General features: G+C 49.8%; 1 protein-coding gene across 1 annotated transcript in view; it reads right to left on the reverse strand.

Moving 5' to 3' along the window:
• LOC124118713 (integrator complex subunit 4-like) overlaps positions 1-22,143 on the reverse strand; it is a 92,429-nt gene that overhangs the window by 27,214 nt on the left and 43,072 nt on the right. The window contains exons 12-14 of the mRNA XM_048390966.1: positions 21,977-22,110; positions 21,538-21,692; positions 13,169-13,262 (exon numbers count right to left, since the gene is read on the reverse strand). Coding sequence (XP_048246923.1) covers positions 13,169-13,262; positions 21,538-21,692; positions 21,977-22,110 — 383 coding nt within the window. The remainder of the gene's footprint in view (positions 1-13,168; positions 13,263-21,537; positions 21,693-21,976; positions 22,111-22,143) is intronic.

Below are 22,143 nucleotides of genomic sequence, written 5' to 3' on the forward strand. Positions count from 1 at the left end.
AAGAGCCATTCTTTGTGGCTTATCATATCGAGAACTCGAGACACACACACCCCCCACCCCACCCACTTTTTTGAACAAGTGATATTGGGGGCACAGATCACGAGAGACTATAAACCCGCACAGAGCTAGGCCAGAGGGTCCCCGTAAATCGAAGGAGTGCATGTGCAAATACGATGATTATCGAGTAGTAATGGCTGGTATTGTATCGACCGTAGAAGATAAAATCCGGACCGTTACTGAGCAGTGTTATAACCGGTCCGGGCGGTCTAAAATCTCGAAGGCTCAATCGGCTAGAGATGTAGAACTTTGCCCAGTTCGGAGAACTGACTGACCAAACCGAGCACGCTCGCTTGAGTGTTTGTCGAGTTAGTAATGTGTAATGAACGTGCTCGGCTGGCTCCAAATAGCCGCGGAGCAGATCTCCTCAATGGGCAGAGCCGCGGCATACGCTTGTGTCGTAGCCACTGCTCTAACCGAATGAGCCTTCAACTTGGTAGGGGGGTCCCTGCCTTGAAGCGTGTACGCCGTACATATAGTAGAGACTATCCACCTCGAGATAGTTTGTTTGCTCGCAGGTGAGCCAGCCTTCCTACCGCCATAACAGCAAAATAGTTGATTATCCTTACGGATACCCTTAGTTCTGCTGATATAGGACTTAAGGGTCCTGCGGACATCCAAGACATGAGCATGTCTTGTAGTGGTCCCCGACGAGGAAGGCTGTGAAAGAGCAGGTAGCTCAATAGGAGCCGTCACGTGGAAGGCGTGTGCGACCTTAGGACGGTAAGAGTCCGGCAGGCGAATACTGACCCTGTCCCGGTGAAAGACAGTTAGTTCGGGATCGGCTGACATTGCGTGAATGTCGCCTACCCGTCTGCCGGACGTTACCGCCACAAGGAACGCCGTCTTCCAACTCAACAGCTGAAGAGAGAGAGACGACAGATCCCGAAAGGAAGGACCGGACAGCCAATCAAGAACGATTGACAATTCCCAAGGGGGACTGATCCGCCGGACAGGCGGTCGGATCCTGTCCACACCTGTTAAAAAACGCTGCACTGATGGGTGCGCACCCAAAAGTGCCCCGTCAACGGGGACGTGAAAGGCAGCGATAGGTGTAGAGTACCCCCAGACTGTCGATGCGGCCAGGCCGACATCTAGTCGCGACTGGAGGAACTCAAGTACGGCTACGAGATCTGCAGAAAAGGGATCTGCAATCCTTCTATCGACACACCAGCGTGCATAGCAGGCCCATCTATCCTCGTACTGAACGTTTGTCGAATCCCTCCGCGAAGCCAGTATTGTGTCTGCAACTCGTGCAGGAATACCGCTCTCCTGGAGGCGATTCCGGACAGTGGCCAAGCCACCCACTGAATCCTGGGATTCGGGTGGAGGGCCTCGTTCTGGGATAGTAGGTCCGGTCGTAAAGGTAATAGAACAGGAGGCTGAGCCAGAAACCTGAGTATGACTGGAAACCAACTCTGCGCCGACCAAAGGGGTGCCAGGAGCACAAGTAGTCGCGCAGGCTGAGTGGCTAGCTGAGACAGGACCTTGGAAATCAGAGGTACTGGGGGGAATGCCCACAGAATTCTGTCCGTCCAATCTAGCTGGAAGGCGTCCGGTGCCACCGACCTCGGGTTGGGGACTCGGGAGCAGAACGTTGGTGTCTGGTGATTCACCCCAGACGCAAACAGATCCACCTGGAACGACCCGTATAACTGGGAGATAATCCCGAATATCCCCGGGTCGAGCCTCCACTCGTGAGGAGCGAGGATCAGGCGAGACAGAGCGTCCGCACGGACGTTGTCTACCCCCGAGAGATAAACAGGTAGCACCCTGATAACGTGTGAGTCGCACCATAGGAGGAACTGCCACGTCTCTTGGAGAAGCGACGGAGACACCGTTCCCCCCTGCTTCCGGATGTAAGTCATCGCCGTTTGGTTGTCCATCTCTAGACGCACCACTTGGCCACGAAGCAGATCCAGGAAGCGTTGGAACACCAACCTGACCGCTCTCAGTTCTAGCACATTGATATGCAGTTTGATCTCCTGCTCGGACCATAGTCCCGAGGCAGTGTGATCGTTCAGAACGCCTCCCCAGCCGGAGATTGACGCGTCTGTTTGAACTGTGAGAGACGGCACGGGAGTGTCGAGGGGGAGCCCCCGGGACAGATTCCCGACCTCGGTCCACCACTGAAGGTGTGCATTGAGCCACTGTGTCGACGGAGCGCCTGTTGAATGGGTCTCATTCTCAAGCGCGCCCGCCAAACCACATCCACTGTCGCTGCCATGTTGCCCAGTAACTGGAGCCATGTACAAGCAGTGTGACTGGCGGACAGAAGGAACTGGGAAGTTACACTTCTGACCTTGGTAATGCGATCTTGTGACAGAGATACAAGTCCGCTCACCGTGTTGAAATTCGCCCCTAGGAAGACTAGATTCTGAGTAGGGCTCAGATCTGACTTCTCGAGATTGACTATCCACCCTAGAGTGATCAGAGTGAGTGAGTGAGTCTGGTTTTACGCCGCTTTTAGCAATATTCCAGCAATATCACGGCGGGGGACACCACAAATGGGCTTCACACATTGTACCCATGTCGGGAATCGAACCCGGGTCTTCGGCGTGACGAGCGAACGCTTTAACCACTGAACTACCCGACCGCCCCTAGAGTGATCAGAATATCTATCACTTGTTGTGTAGCTATCTGACTCAGGGATTGCGATAGAGCTCTTAGTAACCAGTCGTCGAGATGGCAGAACCGACCTTTTGACCTGGCCACTTGGGCGGGAATCAACATCAGCTTGGTGAACACCCTCGGGGCCGTAGCGATCCCGAATGGTAGAACCCTGAACTGATAACACCTCGCGTCGAAAGAAAACCTGAGGTATTTCTTGAACTCGGGGTGTATGGGTACGTGGAGATAGGCGTCTTTTAGGTCTATTGACGTTAGCCATTCTCCGGTCTCGACAGCTGAGATCACCGAGCGCAGTGTCTCCATCCTGAAGGACGGTACCTCTATAAGTTTGTTCAGCCTTCTCAGATTGAGAATAGGCCTGAACCCTCCGTCTTTTTTGGTGACTAGGAAATATGTCGAGTAGAAGCCCTCGCTTTCCTGTCCCACGGGAACCGGTTCGATCGCAGCCTTCATAAGAAGTGCGTCGACCTCGGCACGGAGGAATTCCGCCCTCTCTAGGGTAGCAGGCACCGGAGTGTGCTTTATCCCGGAGAAGGGGGGCGGATGATGTTTCCACCGAGGCAAATGGCCATCCCTTAGAGTGGACAGGGTCCAGGGATTGGATGTGACTGTCTCCCATTCCTGCAGGAATAGAGCCAGTCGGCCGCCTACGGGGACATCCGGCTGGAGGCAGTGGACCCCGGCTGTCGGCAGTTCGATAACATGCGACCGTGGGTCCGCCCGGGGCGCTTCGGGCGCTAATGGGAACCCGATGGGTTCCCGGCCCCGCGAAAAGGCTGCTGGCCTCGACCAGCTGCCCTGCCCCGGCCCCTGCCTCTCTTGCTCCTCCCGGCGCCCTTACCTGAAGGAAGCGGCTGCTTCCAAGCAGGTGCAGACTTCTGACCCGGCGCATCAGCGTAGGAGGAAGCAAGTGGAGAGGTCCGCTTACGCGGTTTAAGGCATGGTACCTCCAACAAGGCCTTAGAATCCTTGATGGAGGCATACAACTGTGCGGCCTCTCGGACCACCTGCTGAGCCCCAGGGAAGAGGGTGGCACCCATCTTATAGGGCAAAGCAAGTAAATCCTGGCGTGTGGAAGCCGAGTATTAGGATACCGACATCCACAGCCTGCGCATGCCCATGACTGCGCACATCATCTGCGAGGCACAGCTACGAATAGCGTCCCTCGCAAGATGACTATGTACTTCCGTAAGTTGCGCGGCCAACTCCGAAGAGTCGGCCGGCCCCTCTCCCGCTAACTCCCTCTGTACGGCCGACAGATAAGCGGAGTGTACGGACACCCGGAGCTGCTGACATGCGTTACGATATTGCTCCTCGAAGCAAACGTAAGCAGCCTTCAGGTCCGTACCGCACGCGGGAAAGGGTGGCAACCGCCGGCCCTGCTTGACCTTAGCCAAGTTGGGGGTCGAAGACCCCCCCAGGGTAACGGAGGTCCAGACGCATTCGTCCACCACCGGTACCTCAAAATCACCATCCTCTGCTATCCGGTATCGCTTAATAAGTTCGGGCAGGTCGAACTTCCTGCGGGCACCCGACAACAGAGGGTTGATGGCTTCATGCACCAATGAGGACAGAATACGGAGCCGCACCTGGGGCGCCTTGCTCGGAGCAAAAGCGTCCCCCGGAAGGCGGAACTCAGTCGGATCCGACTGGGGCATGGGCGCAGCCACCTGAGGCAGTACATGGACAAACTTGTCCCGTACATGCCTCAACGAGGAAATGAAGGAAAATATTCCCGAGGTCTCCGAGTCGTCTCCCCCCTCCTCCATCCACTCCTCCTCTCTCGATTCCGAGCCGAAATTAATCGACTCTTCCCCAAGAGAAGCGGCAGACGAAGTCGGAAGGGGACGCCCGAAGGCCTGGGCCTTCGCATCCCCGGGCTGCACCCGGCCCGAAGCCGAGGCCCGGTCCCGAGGTGCCGGGGGTTCAAGGGAACCCACCTGGCTCTGGGCTAGAAATCCGCTAGAGGAAGCCTCGGCCTCGGAAGAGGCGTCTGGCTCCGCTAGGGAGAAATGTGCGTCGGTAGTGAACGGGCCTCGAGCCGGCGCCAAAGCCCGGTCTGAGATCGTCCCCGAGACCAAGTGGCCTGCCTCGGCCGACGCCGGGCATATCACAAGGTCTCGAAGCCGCGTCCGGCGCCGACAACGGGGAAGGCTCGGTCCGCATCTCCTCTCGGAGCTGAGACTTTACCTCCTCCATCATCGACGCCATCTGCGACCTCAACAAGGCAGAGATGTCTGCCAAAGACGGTGCAGGAGAGGGTGCAGTGATTGTGACGGGGACCCTAGAGCCTTCTCCCCCGGCCCCCGGGGAGGGAGCGTAGGAGACAGTCTCAGCTGCTTTTTTACCCTTTCTTACTTTTTTAGAGGGGGGGGGGGCGGTCCTTGCCGATCTAATGTCCACCCCCGCCTTCAATAGACCCTTAAAGTGTAAGAGGTCCACATTTCTCTTTTTCTGCGCCCATGGTGTGAATGCAACACAGATCGGGCATGACCCATCGTCATGCCCGTCTTCGGCCAAACACTTTATGCAAGTATCATGCCTATCTTGGGGGGGAATCGAAGCCGAGCACCCCGTACACAGTTTGAAGGTCTGTAAAAAAGACCGTAATTTTTTAGTTTGGCGGGAAGGGTAATAAAGTGTATCAGTGCGATTGAAAGATCGGAAAGATACGTGCATAAATTGTGTAACTAGAAGCAAAGGCGTAATTTAGAATGCGATTGGTAACGAGATACTAATAGCCAATGTCGTAGTATAATTATAACACCAAAGTGGGCGTGTTACGCGCGAAGGTGTAAAAAACCCGTAAAAAAGGTAAGAGTAATTTACAAATAATTAACACACCACCTTGGGTTTAATTTAAAGGAAAAGATTGTAGGTTAAAGCCCGATGATATAACATTAAAAAACCCAAGCCGTTTTTGATGGCCCTGGTGTTACATGTATCATACGTGGCACTACAAAATGGACGCTACGACGGCCTTTGATTCAAAGGTATCGTACACGTGTCACATAATTACAACTTTATAACTTTATAATGCGAGGTATTACGCCTTTGCATGAAAGAAATGTACCATACATACAGTTTGGTCTGCCATGGTTCTTGTACGAACGATTATCTTGTACTTTGTTTTGTCTTGAAAAAAACAGCACGTCTGTCTTTGTCAGATGACATAAGGAAAGTGATTTGGGTGAGAGTTGCTTCCCTTGGCGTGACGCGCCGTGGAGGGTGAGGCACCATAAGGGTGGACGTATATCATACAAAAACAAAGTTTTTTGTGTGGTAACAATTTTTATTAAGGAAAATGGTTACAACTATGTCATGTAGATTTTCTTGAGCCAGGAAAATGCAATAAGTGCCCCAAGGAGGATTTAATCTGAAAGAGAATTCATGTCTTCATGTTCTTCCACCTTCTAAATGCCCATAAGACTTAAACCACACAATGTATTGAAGGACATAAAAGTTTCATGTCTTCATGTTCTTCCACCTTCTAAATGCCTATAAAAAACTTACACCACACAATGTATTGAAGGACATAAAAGTTTCATGTCTTCATGTTCTTCCACCTTCTAAATGCCTATAAAAAACTTACACCACACAATGTATTGAAGAACATAAAAGTTTCATGTCTTCATGTTCTTCCACCTTCTAAATGCCCATAAGACTTACACCACACAATGTATTGAAGGACAAAAAAGTTTCCCTGGATAATGAACATGTACAACCTGGCTGATAGACTTAATTGAAAAGCTCCTCATCTGTACTGATTGATAGCTGATCACACAATCAGGCCGAATGATGTAATCAGCCATGTGGAGGTTCTTGTGGGCATTGCATCACACTCATTCAAACCTTGCTCACACACACAGCTGTGTGCCTGCAGCTAATATACTGAACAAAACAAGTTAGGGATCCTGAAAATATTTGGGGATATTTTATGAAACTGTGTGCTCAGTCTACACAATAAAAAATATCCCCAAAATATTCATGATCCCTAACCCTTTTGTACGGTATTTACTTTTTATGCCGTGAATGTTATGAAAGTGGTATCCGTACCACTGATAATAAAGTGAGGTGAAATAGGGTTTAACGTCGCATTCAATATTATTGCACTTACAGGGTCATAACAGGGTGAGTGAATGTCGTGTGGGATGTTACCTGTGTCATAACAGGTGAGTGAATGTCATGTTGGGTGTTACCTGTGTCATAACAGGGTGAGTGAATGTTGTGTGGGGTGTTACCTGGGTAGTGACAGAAGAAGAGTGAATGTCGTGTGGGATGTTACCTGTGTCATAAGGGGTGAGTGAATGTCGTGTTGAGTGTTACCTGTGTCATAACAGGGTGAGTGAGTGTTGTGTGGGGTGTTACCTGTGTCATAACAGGGTGAGTGAATGTCCTTTTGGGTGTTACCTGGGTCATGACAGGGTGACTGAATGTCGTGTGGGGTGTTACCTGGGTCATGACAGGGTGACTGAATGTCGTGTGGGGTGTTACCTGGGTCATGACAGGGTGAGTGAATGTCGTGTGGGGTGTTACCTGTGTCATAACAGGGTGAGTGAATGTTGTGTCAGGTGTTACCTGGGTCATAACAGGGTGAGTGAATGTTGTGTTGAGTGTTACCTGTGTCATGACAGGATGAGTGAAAGTCGTGTGGGATAATACCTGTGTCATAACAGGGTGAGTGAATGTCATATGGGGTGTTACCTGTGTCATAACAGGGTGAGTGAATGTTAGTTGGATGTTACCTGTGTCATGACAGGGTGAGTGAATGTCGTGTGGGATGTTACCTGTGTCATGACAGGATGAGTGAAAGTCATGTGGGATGTTACCTGTGTCATAACAGGGTGAGTGAATGTCATATGGGGTGTTACCTGTGTCATAACAGGGTGAGTGAATGTCATGTGGGGTGTTACCTGTGTCATAACAGGGTGAGTGAATGTTGCATCACACTCATTCAAACCTTGTTCACACACACAGCTGTGTGCCTGCAGCTTATATACTGAACAAAACAAGTTAGGGATCCTGAATATATTTGGGTTTATTTTTTGAAACTGTGTGCTCAGTCTACACAATAAAAAATATCCCCAAAATATTCATGATCCCTTACCTTTTTGTGAGTGTTACCTGTGCCATAACAGGGTGAGTGAGTGTTGTGTGGGGTGTTACCTGTGTCATAACAGGGTGAGTGAATGTCATATGGGGTGTTACCTGTGTCATAACAGGGTGAGTGAATGTCGTGTGGGGTGTTACCTGTGTCATAACAGGGTGAGTAAATGTCATGAGGGGTGTTACCCGGGTCATGACAGAAGATGAATGAATGTTGTGTGGGGTGTTACCTGTGCCATAACAGGGTGAGTGAGTGTCATGTTGAGTGTTACCTGTGCCATAACAGGGTGAGTGAGTGTTGTGTGGGGTGTTACCTGTGTCATAACAGGGTGAGTGAATGTCATGTGGGGTTTTACCTTGGTCATGACAGAAGATGAATGAATGTCGTGTGGGATGTTACCTGTGTCATAACAGGGTGAGTAAATGTCATGAGGGGTGTTACCTGGGTCATGACAGAAGATGAATGAATGTTGTGTGGGGTGTTACCTGTGCCATAACAGGGTGAGTGAGTGTCATGTTGAGTGTTACCTGTGCCATAACAGGGTGAGTGAGTGTTGTGTGGGGTGTTACCTGTGTCATAACAGGGTGAGTGAATGTCATGTGGGGTTTTACCTTGGTCATGACAGAAGATGAATGAATGTTGTGTGGGGTGTTACCTGTGTCATAACAGGGTGAGTGAGTGTTCTGTGGGGTGTTACCTGTGTCATAACAGGGTGAGTGAATGTCGTGTGGGGTGTTACCTGTGTCATAACAGGCTGAGTGAGTGTTCTGTGGGGTGTTACCTGTGTCATAACAGGGTGACTGAATGTCGTGTGGGGTGTTACCTGTGTCATAACAGGGTGAGTGAGTGTTCTGTGGGGTGTTACCTGTGTCATAACAGGGTGAGTGAGTGTTGTGTGGGGTGTTACCTGTGTCATAACAGGGTGAGTGAGTGTCATGTTGAGTGTTACCTGTGCCATAACAGGGTGAGTGAGTGTTGTGTGGGGTGTTACCTGTGTCATAACAGGGTGAGTGAATGTCATGTGGGGTGTTACCTGTGTCATAACAGGTTGAGCGAATGTTGTGTGGGGTGTTACCTGTGTAGTAACAGGGTGAGTGAATGTCATGTGGGGTGTTACCTTGGTCATGACAGGGTGAGTGAATGTCCTGTGGGATGTTACCTGGGTAGTGACAGAAGATGAATGAATGTTGTGTGGGGTGTTACCTGTGTCATAACAGGGTGAGTGAGTGTTCTGTGGGGTGTTACCTGTGTCATAACAGGGTGAGTGAATGTCGTGTGGGGTGTTACCTGTGTCATAACAGGGTGAGTGAGTGTTCTGTGGGGTGTTACCTGTGTCATAACAGGGTGAGTGAGTGTTGTGTGGGGTGTTACCTGTGCCATAACAGGGTGAGTGAGTGTCATGTTGAGTGTTACCTGTGCCATAACAGGGTGAGTGAGTGTTGTGTGGGGTGTTACCTGTGTCATAACAGGGTGAGCGAATGTTGTGTGGGGTGTTACCTGTGTAGTAACAGGGTGAGTGAATGTCATGTGGGGTGTTACCTTGGTCATGACAGGGTGAGTAAATGTCCTGTGGGATGTTACCTGGGTAGTGACAGTAGAAGAGTGAATGTCGTGTGGGATGTTACCTGTGTCATAAGGGGTGAGTGAATGTCGTGTTGAGTATTACCTGTGTCATAACAGGGTGAGTGAGTGTTGTGTGGGGTGTTACCTGTGTCATAACAGGGTGACTGAATGTCATGTGGGGTGTTACCTGGGTCATAACAGGGTGAGTGAATGTCATGTGGGGTGTTACCTGTGTCATAACAGGGTAAGTGAATGTCGTGTGGGATGTTACCTGTGTCATAACAGGGTGAGTGAATGTCGTGTGGGATGTTACCTGGGTCATAACAGGGTGAGTGAACGTCATGTGGGATGTTACCTGGGTCATAACAGGGTGAGTGAATGTCATGTGGGATTGTACCTGGGTCATAACAGGGTGAGTGAATGTCGTGTGGGATGTTACCTGTGTCATACCAGGGTGAGTGAATTTCATGTGGGATGTTACCTGGGTCATAACAGGGTGAGTGAATGTCGTGTGGGATTGTACCTGGGTCATAACAGGGTGAGTGAATGTCGTGTGGGATGTTACCTGTGTCATAACAGGGTAAGTGATTGTTGTGTGGGATGTTACCTGTGTCATAACAGGGTGAGTGAATGTCATGTTGGGAGTTACCTGTGTCATAACAGGGTGAGTGAATGTCGTGTGGGGTGTTACCTGGGTCATGACAGAAGATGAATGAATGTCGTGTGGGATGTTACCTGTGTCATAACAAGGTGAGTGAATGTCATGAGGGGTGTTACCTGGGTCATGACAGAAGATGAATGACTGTTGTGTGGGGTGTTACCTGTGTCATAACAGGGTGAGTGAATGTCATGTTGAGTGTTACCTGTGCCATAACAGGGTGAGTGAGTGTTGTGTGGGGTGTTACCTGTGTCATAACAGGGTAAGTGAATGTCATGTGGGGTGTTACCTGTGTCATAACAGGGTGAGTGAATGTTGTGTGGGGTGTTACCTGGGTAATGCCAGAAGAAGAGTGAATGTCGTGTGGGGTGTTACCTGGGTCATGACAGGGTGAGTGAATGTCGTGTGGGGTGTTACCTGTGTCATAACAGGGTGAGTGAATGTAGTGTGGGGTGTTACCTGAGTAGTGACAGAAGAAGAGTGAATGTCGTGTGGGATGTTACCTGTGTCATAAGGGGTGAGTGAATGTCGTGTTGAGTATTACCTGTGTCATAACAGGGTGAGTGAGTGTTGTGTGGGGTGTTACCTGGGTCATGACAGGGTGAGTGAATGTCGTGTGGGGTGTTACCTGTGTCATAACAGGGTGAGTGAATGTCGTGTGGGATGTTACCTGTGTCATAACAGGGTGAGTGAATGTCGTGTGGGATGTTACCTGTGTCATAACAGGGTGAGTGAATGTCATGTGGGATGTTACCTGTGTCATAACAGGGTGAGTGAATGTTGTATCGGGTGTTACCTGTGTCATAACAGGGTGACTGAATGTCGTGTGGGATGTTACCTGTGTCATAACAGGTGAGTGAATGTCATTTGGGGTGTTACCTGTGTCATAACAGGGTGAGTGAATGTTGTGTGGGGTGTTACCTGGGTAATGACAGAAGAAGAGTGAATGTCATGTGGGATGTTACCTGTGTCATAACAGGGTGAGTGAATGTTGTATCGGGTGTTACCTGTGTCATAACAGGGTGACTGAATGTCGTGTGGGATGTTACCTGTGTCATAACAGGTGAGTGAATGTCATTTGGGGTGTTACCTGTGTCATAACAGGGTGAGTGAATGTTGTGTGGGGTGTTACCTGGGTAATGACAGAAGAAGAGTGAATGTCGTGTGGGGTGTTACCTGGGTCATGACAGGGTGAGTGAATGTCGTGTGGGGTGTTACCTGTGTCATAACAGGGTGAGTGAATGTAGTGTGGGGTGTTACCTGTGTCATAACAGGGTGAGTGAATGTTGTGTCGGATGTTACCTGGGTCATGACAGGGTGAGTGAATGTTGTGTCGGGTGTTACCTGGGTCATGACAGCGTGAGTGAATGTTGTGTCGGGTGTTACCTGTGTCATAATAGGGTGAGTGAATGTCATGTGGGGTGTTACCTGGGTCATGACAGGGTGAGTGAATGTCGTGTCAGGTGTTACCTGGGTCATAACAGGGTGAGTGAATGTCGTGTGGGATGTTACCTGTGTCATGACAGGGTGAGTGAATGTCATGTGGGATGTTACCTGTGTCATGACAGGGTGAGTGAATGTCATGTGGGTTGTTACCTGGGTCATGACAGGGTGAGTGAATGTCGTGTGGGGTGTTCCCTTGGTCATGACAGGGTGAGTGAATGTCGTGTGGGATGTTACCTGTGTCATAACAGGGTGAGTGAATGTCATGTGGGGTGTTACCTGTGTCACAACAGGGTGAGTGAATGTCGTGTTGGATGTTACCTGTGTCATGACAGGGTGAGTGAATGTCGTGTTGGATGTTACCTGTGTCACAACAGGGTGAGTGAATGTCATGTGGGGTGTTACCTGTGTCATGACAGGGTGAGTGAATGTCGTGTGGGATGTTACCTGTGTCATAACAGGGTGAGTGAATGTCATGTGGGGTGTTACCTGTGTCATAACAGGGTGAGTGACTGTCATGTGGGGTGTTACCTGTGTCATAACAGGGTGAGTGAATGTCATGTGGGGTGTTACCTGTGTCACAACAGGGTGAGTGACTGTCATGTGGGGTGTTACCTGTGTCATAACAGGGTGAGTGATTGTCGTTTAGGATGTTACCTGTGTCATGACAGGGTGAGTGAATGTCATGTGGGGTGTTACCTGTGTCATGACAGGATGAGTGAAGGTCATGTGGGGTGTTACCTGTGTCATAATAGGGTGAGTGAATGTCATGTGGGGTGTTACCTGGGTCATGACAGGGTGAGTGAATGTCGTGTCAGGTGTTACCTGGGTCATAACAGGGTGAGTGAATGTCGTGTTTAGTGTTACCTGTGTCATGACAGGGTGAGTGAAAGTCGTGTGGGATAATACCTGTGTCATAACAGGGTGAGTGAATGTCGTGTGGGATGTTACCTGTGTCATGACAGGGTGAGTGAATGTCATGTGGGATGTTACCTGTGTCATGACAGGGTGAGTGAATGTCATGTGGGTTGTTACCTGGGTCATGACAGGGTGAGTGAATGTCGTGTGGGGTGTTCCCTTGGTCATGACAGGGTGAGTGAATGTCGTGTGGGATGTTACCTGTGTCATAACAGGGTGAGTGAATGTCATGTGGGGTGTTACCTGTGTCACAACAGGGTGAGTGAATGTCGTGTTGGATGTTACCTGTGTCATGACAGGGTGAGTGAATGTCGTGTTGGATGTTACCTGTGTCACAACAGGGTGAGTGAATGTCATGTGGGGTGTTACCTGTGTCATGACAGGGTGAGTGAATGTCGTGTGGGATGTTACCTGTGTCATAACAGGGTGAGTGAATGTCATGTGGGGTGTTACCTGTGTCATAACAGGGTGAGTGACTGTCATGTGGGGTGTTACCTGTGTCATAACAGGGTGAGTGAATGTCATGTGGGGTGTTACCTGTGTCACAACAGGGTGAGTGACTGTCATGTGGGGTGTTACCTGTGTCATAACAGGGTGAGTGATTGTCGTTTAGGATGTTACCTGTGTCATGACAGGGTGAGTGAATGTCATGTGGGGTGTTACCTGTGTCATGACAGGATGAGTGAAGGTCATGTGGGGTGTTACCTGGGTAGTGACAGAAGATGAGTGAATGTTGTGTGGGGTGTTACCTGTGTCATGACAGGGTGAGTGAATGTCGTGTGGGGTGTTACCTGGGTTATGATGAGCTGACTCTGCAGGAAGGTGCATGTGCACTCTGCAGATGCTGAGACCCGCTCGTCTAGATCTTTCATCCTCTCCAGATCCCTGACAACATAAAGCAGGAACATTCAGTGATCAGGAAATACAGAAACATGTACATGAGGCTTGTGTATACCTGACAGAGGCAATGGAGGCTTGTGTGTACTTGACAGAGGCAATGGAGGCTTGTGTGTACCTGACAGAGGCAATGGATGCTTGTGTGTACTTGACAGAGGCAATTTAGGCTTGTTTATACTTGACAGAGGCAATGGAGGCTTGTGTGTACCTGACAGAGGCAATGGATGCTTGTGTGTACCTGACAGAGGTGATGGAGCCTTGTATGTACTTGACAGAGGTGATGGGGCTTGTGTGTACCTGACAGAAGTGATGGAGGCTTGTGTGTACCTGACAGAGGTGATGGAGCCTTGTATGTACTTGACAGAGGTGATGGAGGCTTGTGTGTACCTGACAGAGGTGATGGAGCCTTGTATGTACCTGACAGAGGTGATGGAGCCTTGTATGTACCTAACAGAGGTGATGGAGCCTTGTGTGTACCTGACAGAGGTGATGGAGCTTTGTGTATACCTGACAGAGATGATGGAGCCTTGTGTGTACCTAACAGAGGTGATGGAGCCTTGTATGTACCTGACAGAGATGATGGAGCCTTGTGTGTACCTGACAGAGGTGATGGAGCCTTGTGTGTACTTGACAGAGGTGATGGAGCCTTGTATGTACCTAACAGAGGTGATGGAGCCTTGTGTGTACCTGACAGAGGTGATAGAGCCTTGTGTATACCTGACAGAGATGATGGAGCCTTGTGTGTACCTAACAGAGGTGATGGAGCCTTGTATGTACCTGACAGAGATGATGGAGCCTTGTGTGTACCTGACAGAGGTGATGGAGCCTTGTGTATACCTGACAGAGATGATGGAGCCTTGTGTGTACTTGACAGAGGTGATGGAGCCTTGTATGTACCTAACAGAGGTGATGAAGCCTTGTGTATACCTGACAGAGGTGATGGAGCCTTGTGTATACCTGACAGAGATGATGGAGCCTTGTGTATACCTGACAGAGGTGATGGAGCCTTGTATGTACCTGACAGAGATGATGGAGCCTTGTGTGTACCTGAGAGAGATGATGGAGCCTTGTGTATACCTGACAGAGGTGATGGAGCCTTGTATGTACTTGACAGAGGTGATGGAGCCTTGTGTGTACCTGAGAGAGGCAATGGAGGCTTGTGTGTACTTGACAGAGGCAATGGAGGCTTGTGTGTACCTGACACAGGCAATGGAGGCTTGTGTGTACCTAACAGAGGTGATGGAGGCTTGTGTATACCTGACAGAGATGATGGAGCCTTGTGTGTACCTGACAGAGGTGATGGAGCCTTGTGTCTACCTGACAGAGATGATGGAGCCTTGTGTGTACTTGACAGAGGTGATGGAGCCTTGTATGTACTTGACAGAGGTGATTGAGCCTGGTATGTACCTGACAGAGGTGATGGAGGCTTGTGTATACCTGACAGAGGTGATGGAGCCTTGTGTATACCTGACAGAGGCAATGGAGCCTTGTATGTACTTGACAGAGGCAATGGAGGCTTGTGTGTACCTGACACAGGCAATGGAGGCTTGTGTGTACTTGACAGAGGTGATCGAGGCTTGTATGTACCTGACAGAGGTGATGGAGCCTTGTATGTACTTGACAGAGGTGATGGAGGCTTGTGTGTACCTGACAGAGGCAATGGAGGCTTGTGTGTACTTGACAGAGGTGATGGAGGCTTGTGTATACCTGACACAGGCAATGGAGGCTTGTGTGTACCTGACACAGGCAATGGAGGCTTGTGTGTACTTGACAGAGGTGATGGAGGCTTGTGTATACCTGACACAGGCAATGGAAGCTTGTGTGTACCTGACAGAGGTGATGGAGCCTTGTGTATACCTGACAGAGGCAATGGAGCCTTGTATGTACTTGACAGAGGCAATGGAGCCTTGTATGTACTTGACAGAGGCAATGGAGGCTTGTGTGTACCTGACACAGGCAATGGAGGCTTGTGTGTACTTGACAGAGGTGATGGAGGCTTGTGTATACCTGACACAGGCAATGGAAGCTTGTGTGTACCTGACAGAGGTGATGGAGCCTTGTGTGTACTTGACAGAGGTGATGGAGCCTTGTATGTACCTAACAGAGGTGATGAAGCCTTGTGTATACCTGACAGAGGTGATGGAGCCTTGTGTATACCTGACAGAGATGATGGAGCCTTGTGTATACCTGACAGAGGTGATGGAGCCTTGTATGTACCTGACAGAGATGATGGAGCCTTGTGTGTACCTGAGAGAGATGATGGAGCCTTGTGTATACCTGACAGAGGTGATGGAGCCTTGTATGTACTTGACAGAGGTGATGGAGCCTTGTGTGTACCTGAGAGAGGCAATGGAGGCTTGTGTGTACTTGACAGAGGCAATGGAGGCTTGTGTGTACCTGACACAGGCAATGGAGGCTTGTGTGTACCTAACAGAGGTGATGGAGGCTTGTGTATACCTGACAGAGATGATGGAGCCTTGTGTGTACCTGACAGAGGTGATGGAGCCTTGTGTCTACCTGACAGAGATGATGGAGCCTTGTGTGTACTTGACAGAGGTGATGGAGCCTTGTATGTACTTGACAGAGGTGATTGAGCCTGGTATGTACCTGACAGAGGTGATGGAGGCTTGTGTATACCTGACAGAGGTGATGGAGCCTTGTGTATACCTGACAGAGGCAATGGAGCCTTGTATGTACTTGACAGAGGCAATGGAGGCTTGTGTGTACCTGACACAGGCAATGGAGGCTTGTGTGTACTTGACAGAGGTGATCGAGGCTTGTATGTACCTGACAGAGGTGATGGAGCCTTGTATGTACTTGACAGAGGTGATGGAGGCTTGTGTGTACCTGACAGAGGCAATGGAGGCTTGTGTGTACTTGACAGAGGTGATGGAGGCTTGTGTATACCTGACACAGGCAATGGAGGCTTGTGTGTACCTGACACAGGCAATGGAGGCTTGTGTGTACTTGACAGAGGTGATGGAGGCTTGTGTATACCTGACACAGGCAATGGAAGCTTGTGTGTACCTGACAGAGGTGATGGAGCCTTGTGTATACCTGACAGAGGCAATGGAGCCTTGTATGTACTTGACAGAGGCAATGGAGCCTTGTATGTACTTGACAGAGGCAATGGAGGCTTGTGTGTACCTGACACAGGCAATGGAGGCTTGTGTGTACTTGACAGAGGTGATGGAGGCTTGTGTATACCTGACACAGGCAATGGAAGCTTGTGTGTACCTGACAGAGGTGATGGAGCCTTGTGTGTACTTGACAGAAGTGATGGAGCCTTGTATGTACTTGACAGAGGTGATGGAGGCTTGTGTGTACCTGACAGAAGTGATGGAGCCTTGTATGTACTTGAAAGAGGTGATGGAGCCTTGTATGTACCTGACAGAGGTGATGGAGCCTTGTGTGTACCTGACAGAAGTGATGGAGGCTTGTGTGTACCTGAGAGAGGCAATGGAGGCTTGTGTGTACCTGACAGAGATGATGGAGCCTTGTATGTACCTGACAGAGGTGATGGAGCCTTGTGTGTACCTGACAGAGATGATGGAGCCTGATGTATACCTGAGAGAGATGATGGAGCCTGATGTATACCTGACAGAGGTGATGGAGCCTTGTATGTACCTGACAGAGGTGATGGAGCCTTGTATGTACCTGACAGAGGTGATGGAGCCTTGTGTGTACCTGACAGAGATGATGGAGCCTGATGTATACCTGACAGAGATGATGGAGCCTGATGTATACCTGACAGAGGTGATGGAGCCTTGTATGTACCTGACAGAGGTGATGGAGCCTTGTATGTACCTGACAGAAGTGATGGAGCCTGATGTATACATGACAGAGATGATGGAGCCTGATGTATACCTGACAGAGGTGATGGAGCCTTGTATGTACCTGACAGAGGTGATGGAGCCTTGTGTGTACCTGACAGAGGTGATGGAGCCTTGTATGTACCTGACAGAGGTGATGGAGCCTTGTGTGTACCTGACAGAGGTGATGGAGCCTTGTGTATACCTGACAGAGGTTGATGGAGCCTTGTATGTACCTTACAGAAGTGATGGAGCCTGATGTATACCTGACAGAGGTGATGGAGCCTTGTATGTACTTGACAGAGGTGATGGAGCCTTGTATGTACCTGACAGAGGTGATGGAGCCTTGTATGTACCTGACAGAGGTGATGGAGCCTGATGTATACCTGACAGAGGTGATGGAGCCTTGTATGTACCTGACAGAGGTGATGGAGCCTTGTATGTACCTGACAGAGGTGATGGAGCCTTGTATGTACTTGACAGAGGTTGATGGAGCCTTGTATGTACCTTACAGAAGTGATGGAGCCTGATGTATACCTGACAGAGGTGATGGAGCCTTGTATGTACCTGACAGAAGTGATGGAGGCTTGTGTGTACCTGACAGAGGTGATGGAGCCTTGTATGTACCTGACAGAGGTGATGGAGCCTTGTGTATACCTGACAGAGGTGATGAAGGCTTGTGTATACCTGACAGAGGTGATGGAGCCTTGTATGTACTTGACAGAGGTGATGGAGGCTTGTGTGTACTTGACAGAGGTGATGGAGCCTTGTGTGTACTTGACAGAGGTGATGGAGGCTTGTATGTACTTGACAGAGGTGATGGAGCCTTGTGTGTACTTGACAGAGGTGATGGAGCCTTGTATGTACCTGACAGAGGTGATGGAGCCTGATGTATACCTGACAGAGGTGATGGAGCCTTGTATGTACCTGACAGAGGTGATGGAGCCTTGTATGTACCTGACAGAGGTGATGGAGCCTTGTATGTACTTGACAGAGGTGATGGAGGCTTGTGTGTACGTGACAGAGGTGATGGAGCATTGTGTGTACTTGACAGAGGTGATGGAGGCTTGTGTGTACTTGACAGAGGTGATGGAGCCTTGTGTGTACCTGACAGAGGTGATGGAGCCTTGTATGTACCTGACAGAGGTGATGGAGCCTGATGTATACCTGACAGAGGTGATGGAGCCTTGTATGTACCTGACAGAGGTGATGGAGCCTTGTATGTACTTGACAGAGGTGATGGAGGCTTGTGTATACCTGACAGAGATGATGGAGCCTGATGTATACCTGACAGAGGTGATGGAGCCTTGTATGTACCTGACAGAGGTGATGGAGCCTTGTATGTACTTGACAGAGGCAATGGAGCCTTGTGTATACTTGACAGAGGTGATGGAGCCTTGTGTGTACTTGACAGAGGTGATGGAGGCTTGTGTATACCTGACAGAGGTGATGGAGGCGTGTGTATACCTGACAGAGGTGATGGAGGCTTGTATGTACTTGACAGAGGTGATGGAGGCTTGTGTGTACCTGACAGAGGTGATGGAGCCTCGTGTATACCTGACAGAGGTGATGGAGCCTTGTATGTACTTGACAGAGGTGATGGAGCCTTGTATGTACTTGACAGAGGTGATGGAGCCTTGTATGTACTTGACAGAGGTGATTGAGCCTTGTATGTACCTGACAGAGGTGATGGAGGCTTGTGTATACCTGACAGAGGTGATGGAGCCTTGTGTGTACCTGACAGAGGTGATGGAGCCTTGTATGTACTTGACAGAGGTGATGGACCCTTGTATGTACCTGACAGAGGTGATGGAGCCTTGTGTGTACCTAACAGAGGTGATGGAGCCTTGTATGTACCTGACAGAGGTGATGGAGCCTTGTATGTACTTGACAGAGGTGATGGAGCCTTGTATGTACCTGACAGAGGTGATGGAGCCTTGTATGTACTTGACAGAGGTGATGGAGCCTTGTATGTACTTGACAGAGATGATGGAGCCTTGTATGTACTTGACAGAGGTGATGGAGCCTTGTATGTACTTGACAGAGGTGATGGAGCCTTGTATGTACCTGACAGAGATGATGGAGCCTTGTATGTACCTGACAGAGGTGATGGAGCCTTGTATGTACTTGAAAGAGGTGATGGAGCCTTGTATGTACTTGACAGAGGTGATGGAGCCTTGTATGTACTTGACAGAGGTGATGGAGCCTTGTATGTACTTGACAGAGGTGATGGAGCCTTGTATGTACCTGACAGAGATGATGGAGCCTTGTATGTACTTGACAGAGGTGATGGAGCCTTGTATGTGCTTGACAGAGGTGATGGAGCCTTGTATGTACTTGACAGAGGTGATGGAGCCTTGTATGTACTTGACAGAGGTGATGGAGCCTTGTATGTACCTGACAGAGATGATTGAGCCTTGTATGTACCTGACAGAGGTGATGGAGCCTTGTATGTACTTGACAGAGGTGATGGAGCCTTGTATGTACTTGACAGAGGTGATGGAGCCTTGTATGTACCTGACAGAGGTGATGGAGCCTTGTATGTACTTGACAGAGGTGATGGAGCCTTGTGTGTACTTGACAGAGGTGATGGAGCCTTGTGTGTACCTGACAGAGGTGATGGAGCCTTGTGTGTACTTGACAGAGGTGATGGAGGCTTGTGTGTACTTGACAGAGGTGATGGAGCCTTGTGTGTACCTGGCAGAGGTGATGGAGGCTTATGTAAACCTGACAGAGGTGATCGACCCTTGTGTGTACCTGACAGAGGTGATGGAGCCTTGTATGTACTTGACAGAGGTGATGGAGGCTTGTGTGTACTTGACAGAGGTGATGGAGCCTTGTGTATACCTGACAGAGGTGATGGAGCCTTGTGTGTACTTGACAGAGGCAATGAAGGCTTGTGTGTACCTGATAGAGATGATGGAGCCTTGTGTGTACCTGACAGAGGTGTTGGAGCCTTGTGTATACCTGATAGAGGTGATGGAGGGTTGTGTGTACCTGACAGAGGTGATGGAGCCTTGTGTGTACTTGACAGAGGCAATGAAGGCTTGTGTGTACCTGATAGAGATGATGGAGCCTTGTGTGTACCTGACAGATGTGTTGGAGCCTTGTGTATACCTGATAGAGGTGATGGAGGGTTGTGTGTACCTGACAGAAGCAATGGAGGGTTGTGTGTACTTGACAGAGGCAATGGAGGGTTGTGTGTACCTGACAGAGGTGATGGAGCCTTGTGTGTACTTGACAGAGGCAATGGAGCCTTGTGTATACCTGACAGAGATGATGGAGCCTTGTGTGTACCTGAGAGGTGATGGAGCCTTGTGTGTACCTGACAGAGGTGATGGAGCCTTGTATGAACTTGACAGAGGTGATGGAGCCTTGTGTGTACCTGACAGAGGTGATGGAGGCGTGTGTATACCTGACAGAGGTGATGGAGGCGTGTGTATACCTGACAGAGATGATGGAGCCTTGTGTGTACCTGACAGAGGTGATGGAGGCGTGTGTATACCTGACAGAGGCAATGGAGGCTTGTGTGTACCTGAGAGAGGTGATTGAGACTTGTGTGTACCTGACAGAGATGATGGAGCCTTGTGTGTACCTGACAGAGGTGATGGAGGCGTGTGTATACCTGACAGAGGCAATGGAGGCTTGTGTGTACCTGAGAGAGGTGATTGAGACTTGTGTGTACTTGACGGAGCACTGGAGGGTTGTGTGTACTTGACAGAGGCAATGGAGGGTTGTGTGTACTTGACAGAGGCAATGGAGGGTTGTGTGTACCTGACAGAGGCAATGGAGGCTTGTGTGTACCTTACAGAGGCAATGGAGGCTTGTGTATACCTGACAGAGGCAATGGAGGCTTGTGTGTACTTGACAGAGGCCATGGAGGCTTGTGTGTACTTGAGAGAGGTGATGGAGCCTTGTGTGTACCTGGCAGAGGCAATGGAGGCTTGTGTGTACCTGACAGAGGTGATGGAGCCTTGTGTGTACCTGACAGAAGTGATGGAGGCTTGTGTGTACCTGACAGAGGTGATGGAGCCTTGTGTGTACCTGACAGAAGTGATGGAGCCTTGTGGGTACTTGACAGAGGCCATGGAGGCTTGTGTGTACTTGACAGAGGTGATGGAGGCTTGTGTGTACCTGACAGAGCTGATTGAGCTTTGTGTGTACCTGACAGAGGTGATGGAGCCTTGTGTGTACTTGACAGAGGTGATGGAGGCTTGTGTGTACCTGACAGAGGTGATGGAGGCTTGTGTGTACCTGACAGAGCTGATGGAGCTTTGTGTGTACCTGACAGAGGTGATGGAGGCTTGTGTGTACTTGACAGAGGTGACGGAGGCTTGAGTGTACTTGACAGAGGTGATGGAGGCTTGTGTGTACCTGACAGAGCTGATGGAGCTTTGTGTGTACCTGACAGAGGTGATGGAGCCTTGTGTGTACCTGATAGAGGTGAGTACCTGACTGTTGTTGAGAGTAGCTGTGAGGCTGTGTCGTTGTCAAGGGCAGCCAGACTGGACAGTCTTCCCAAACACTCAGTACGGAAGGGGGCAGTGCTCACGTCAGTCTCAGCCATTCTAGCTGTCACATCACCAGGCTCAAGTCTTTCTATACCCTGTGAATACATCAATCGGCTGTCAATAGCCACACAACACCAGTGACATCCTCCATATCATTTCTATCCATCAAATTTAGTCAGTTTGGGTTTAACACGGCTTTAGTCACTAGTTTAGTTATATCCCAGCTTGATGTGAGGAAAGCCCACAGTAATGCAGTTCACATGTTCAGCACTTTGGTGAAAGAAGGGGTTGAACCAGTAACTACATGGCAACTACCCATGCAACTAATACCCTTGGTTCATCAAATGAATAAGCAACAGGTTGTATGAATGCATCGTACCGACAAGACTGGCACCAGGTGGGGCTGGCTGTCCCGCAGGTAGGTGTAGTGTCTCAGTGTGTGGTCTTGCAGCAGGGGGATCAGTGTGGGACAGTCCACACATGCATTGAACATCAGCACCAGGATAGCAATATCTGCTGGCATCAAGGAGAATGTACTCATGGCTC

This window comes from Haliotis rufescens, unplaced genomic scaffold, assembly GCF_023055435.1.
Source record: "Haliotis rufescens isolate VD_foot unplaced genomic scaffold, xgHalRufe1.0.p SCAF_9, whole genome shotgun sequence".
NCBI classification, from domain to species: Eukaryota; Metazoa; Mollusca; class Gastropoda; order Lepetellida; family Haliotidae; genus Haliotis; species Haliotis rufescens.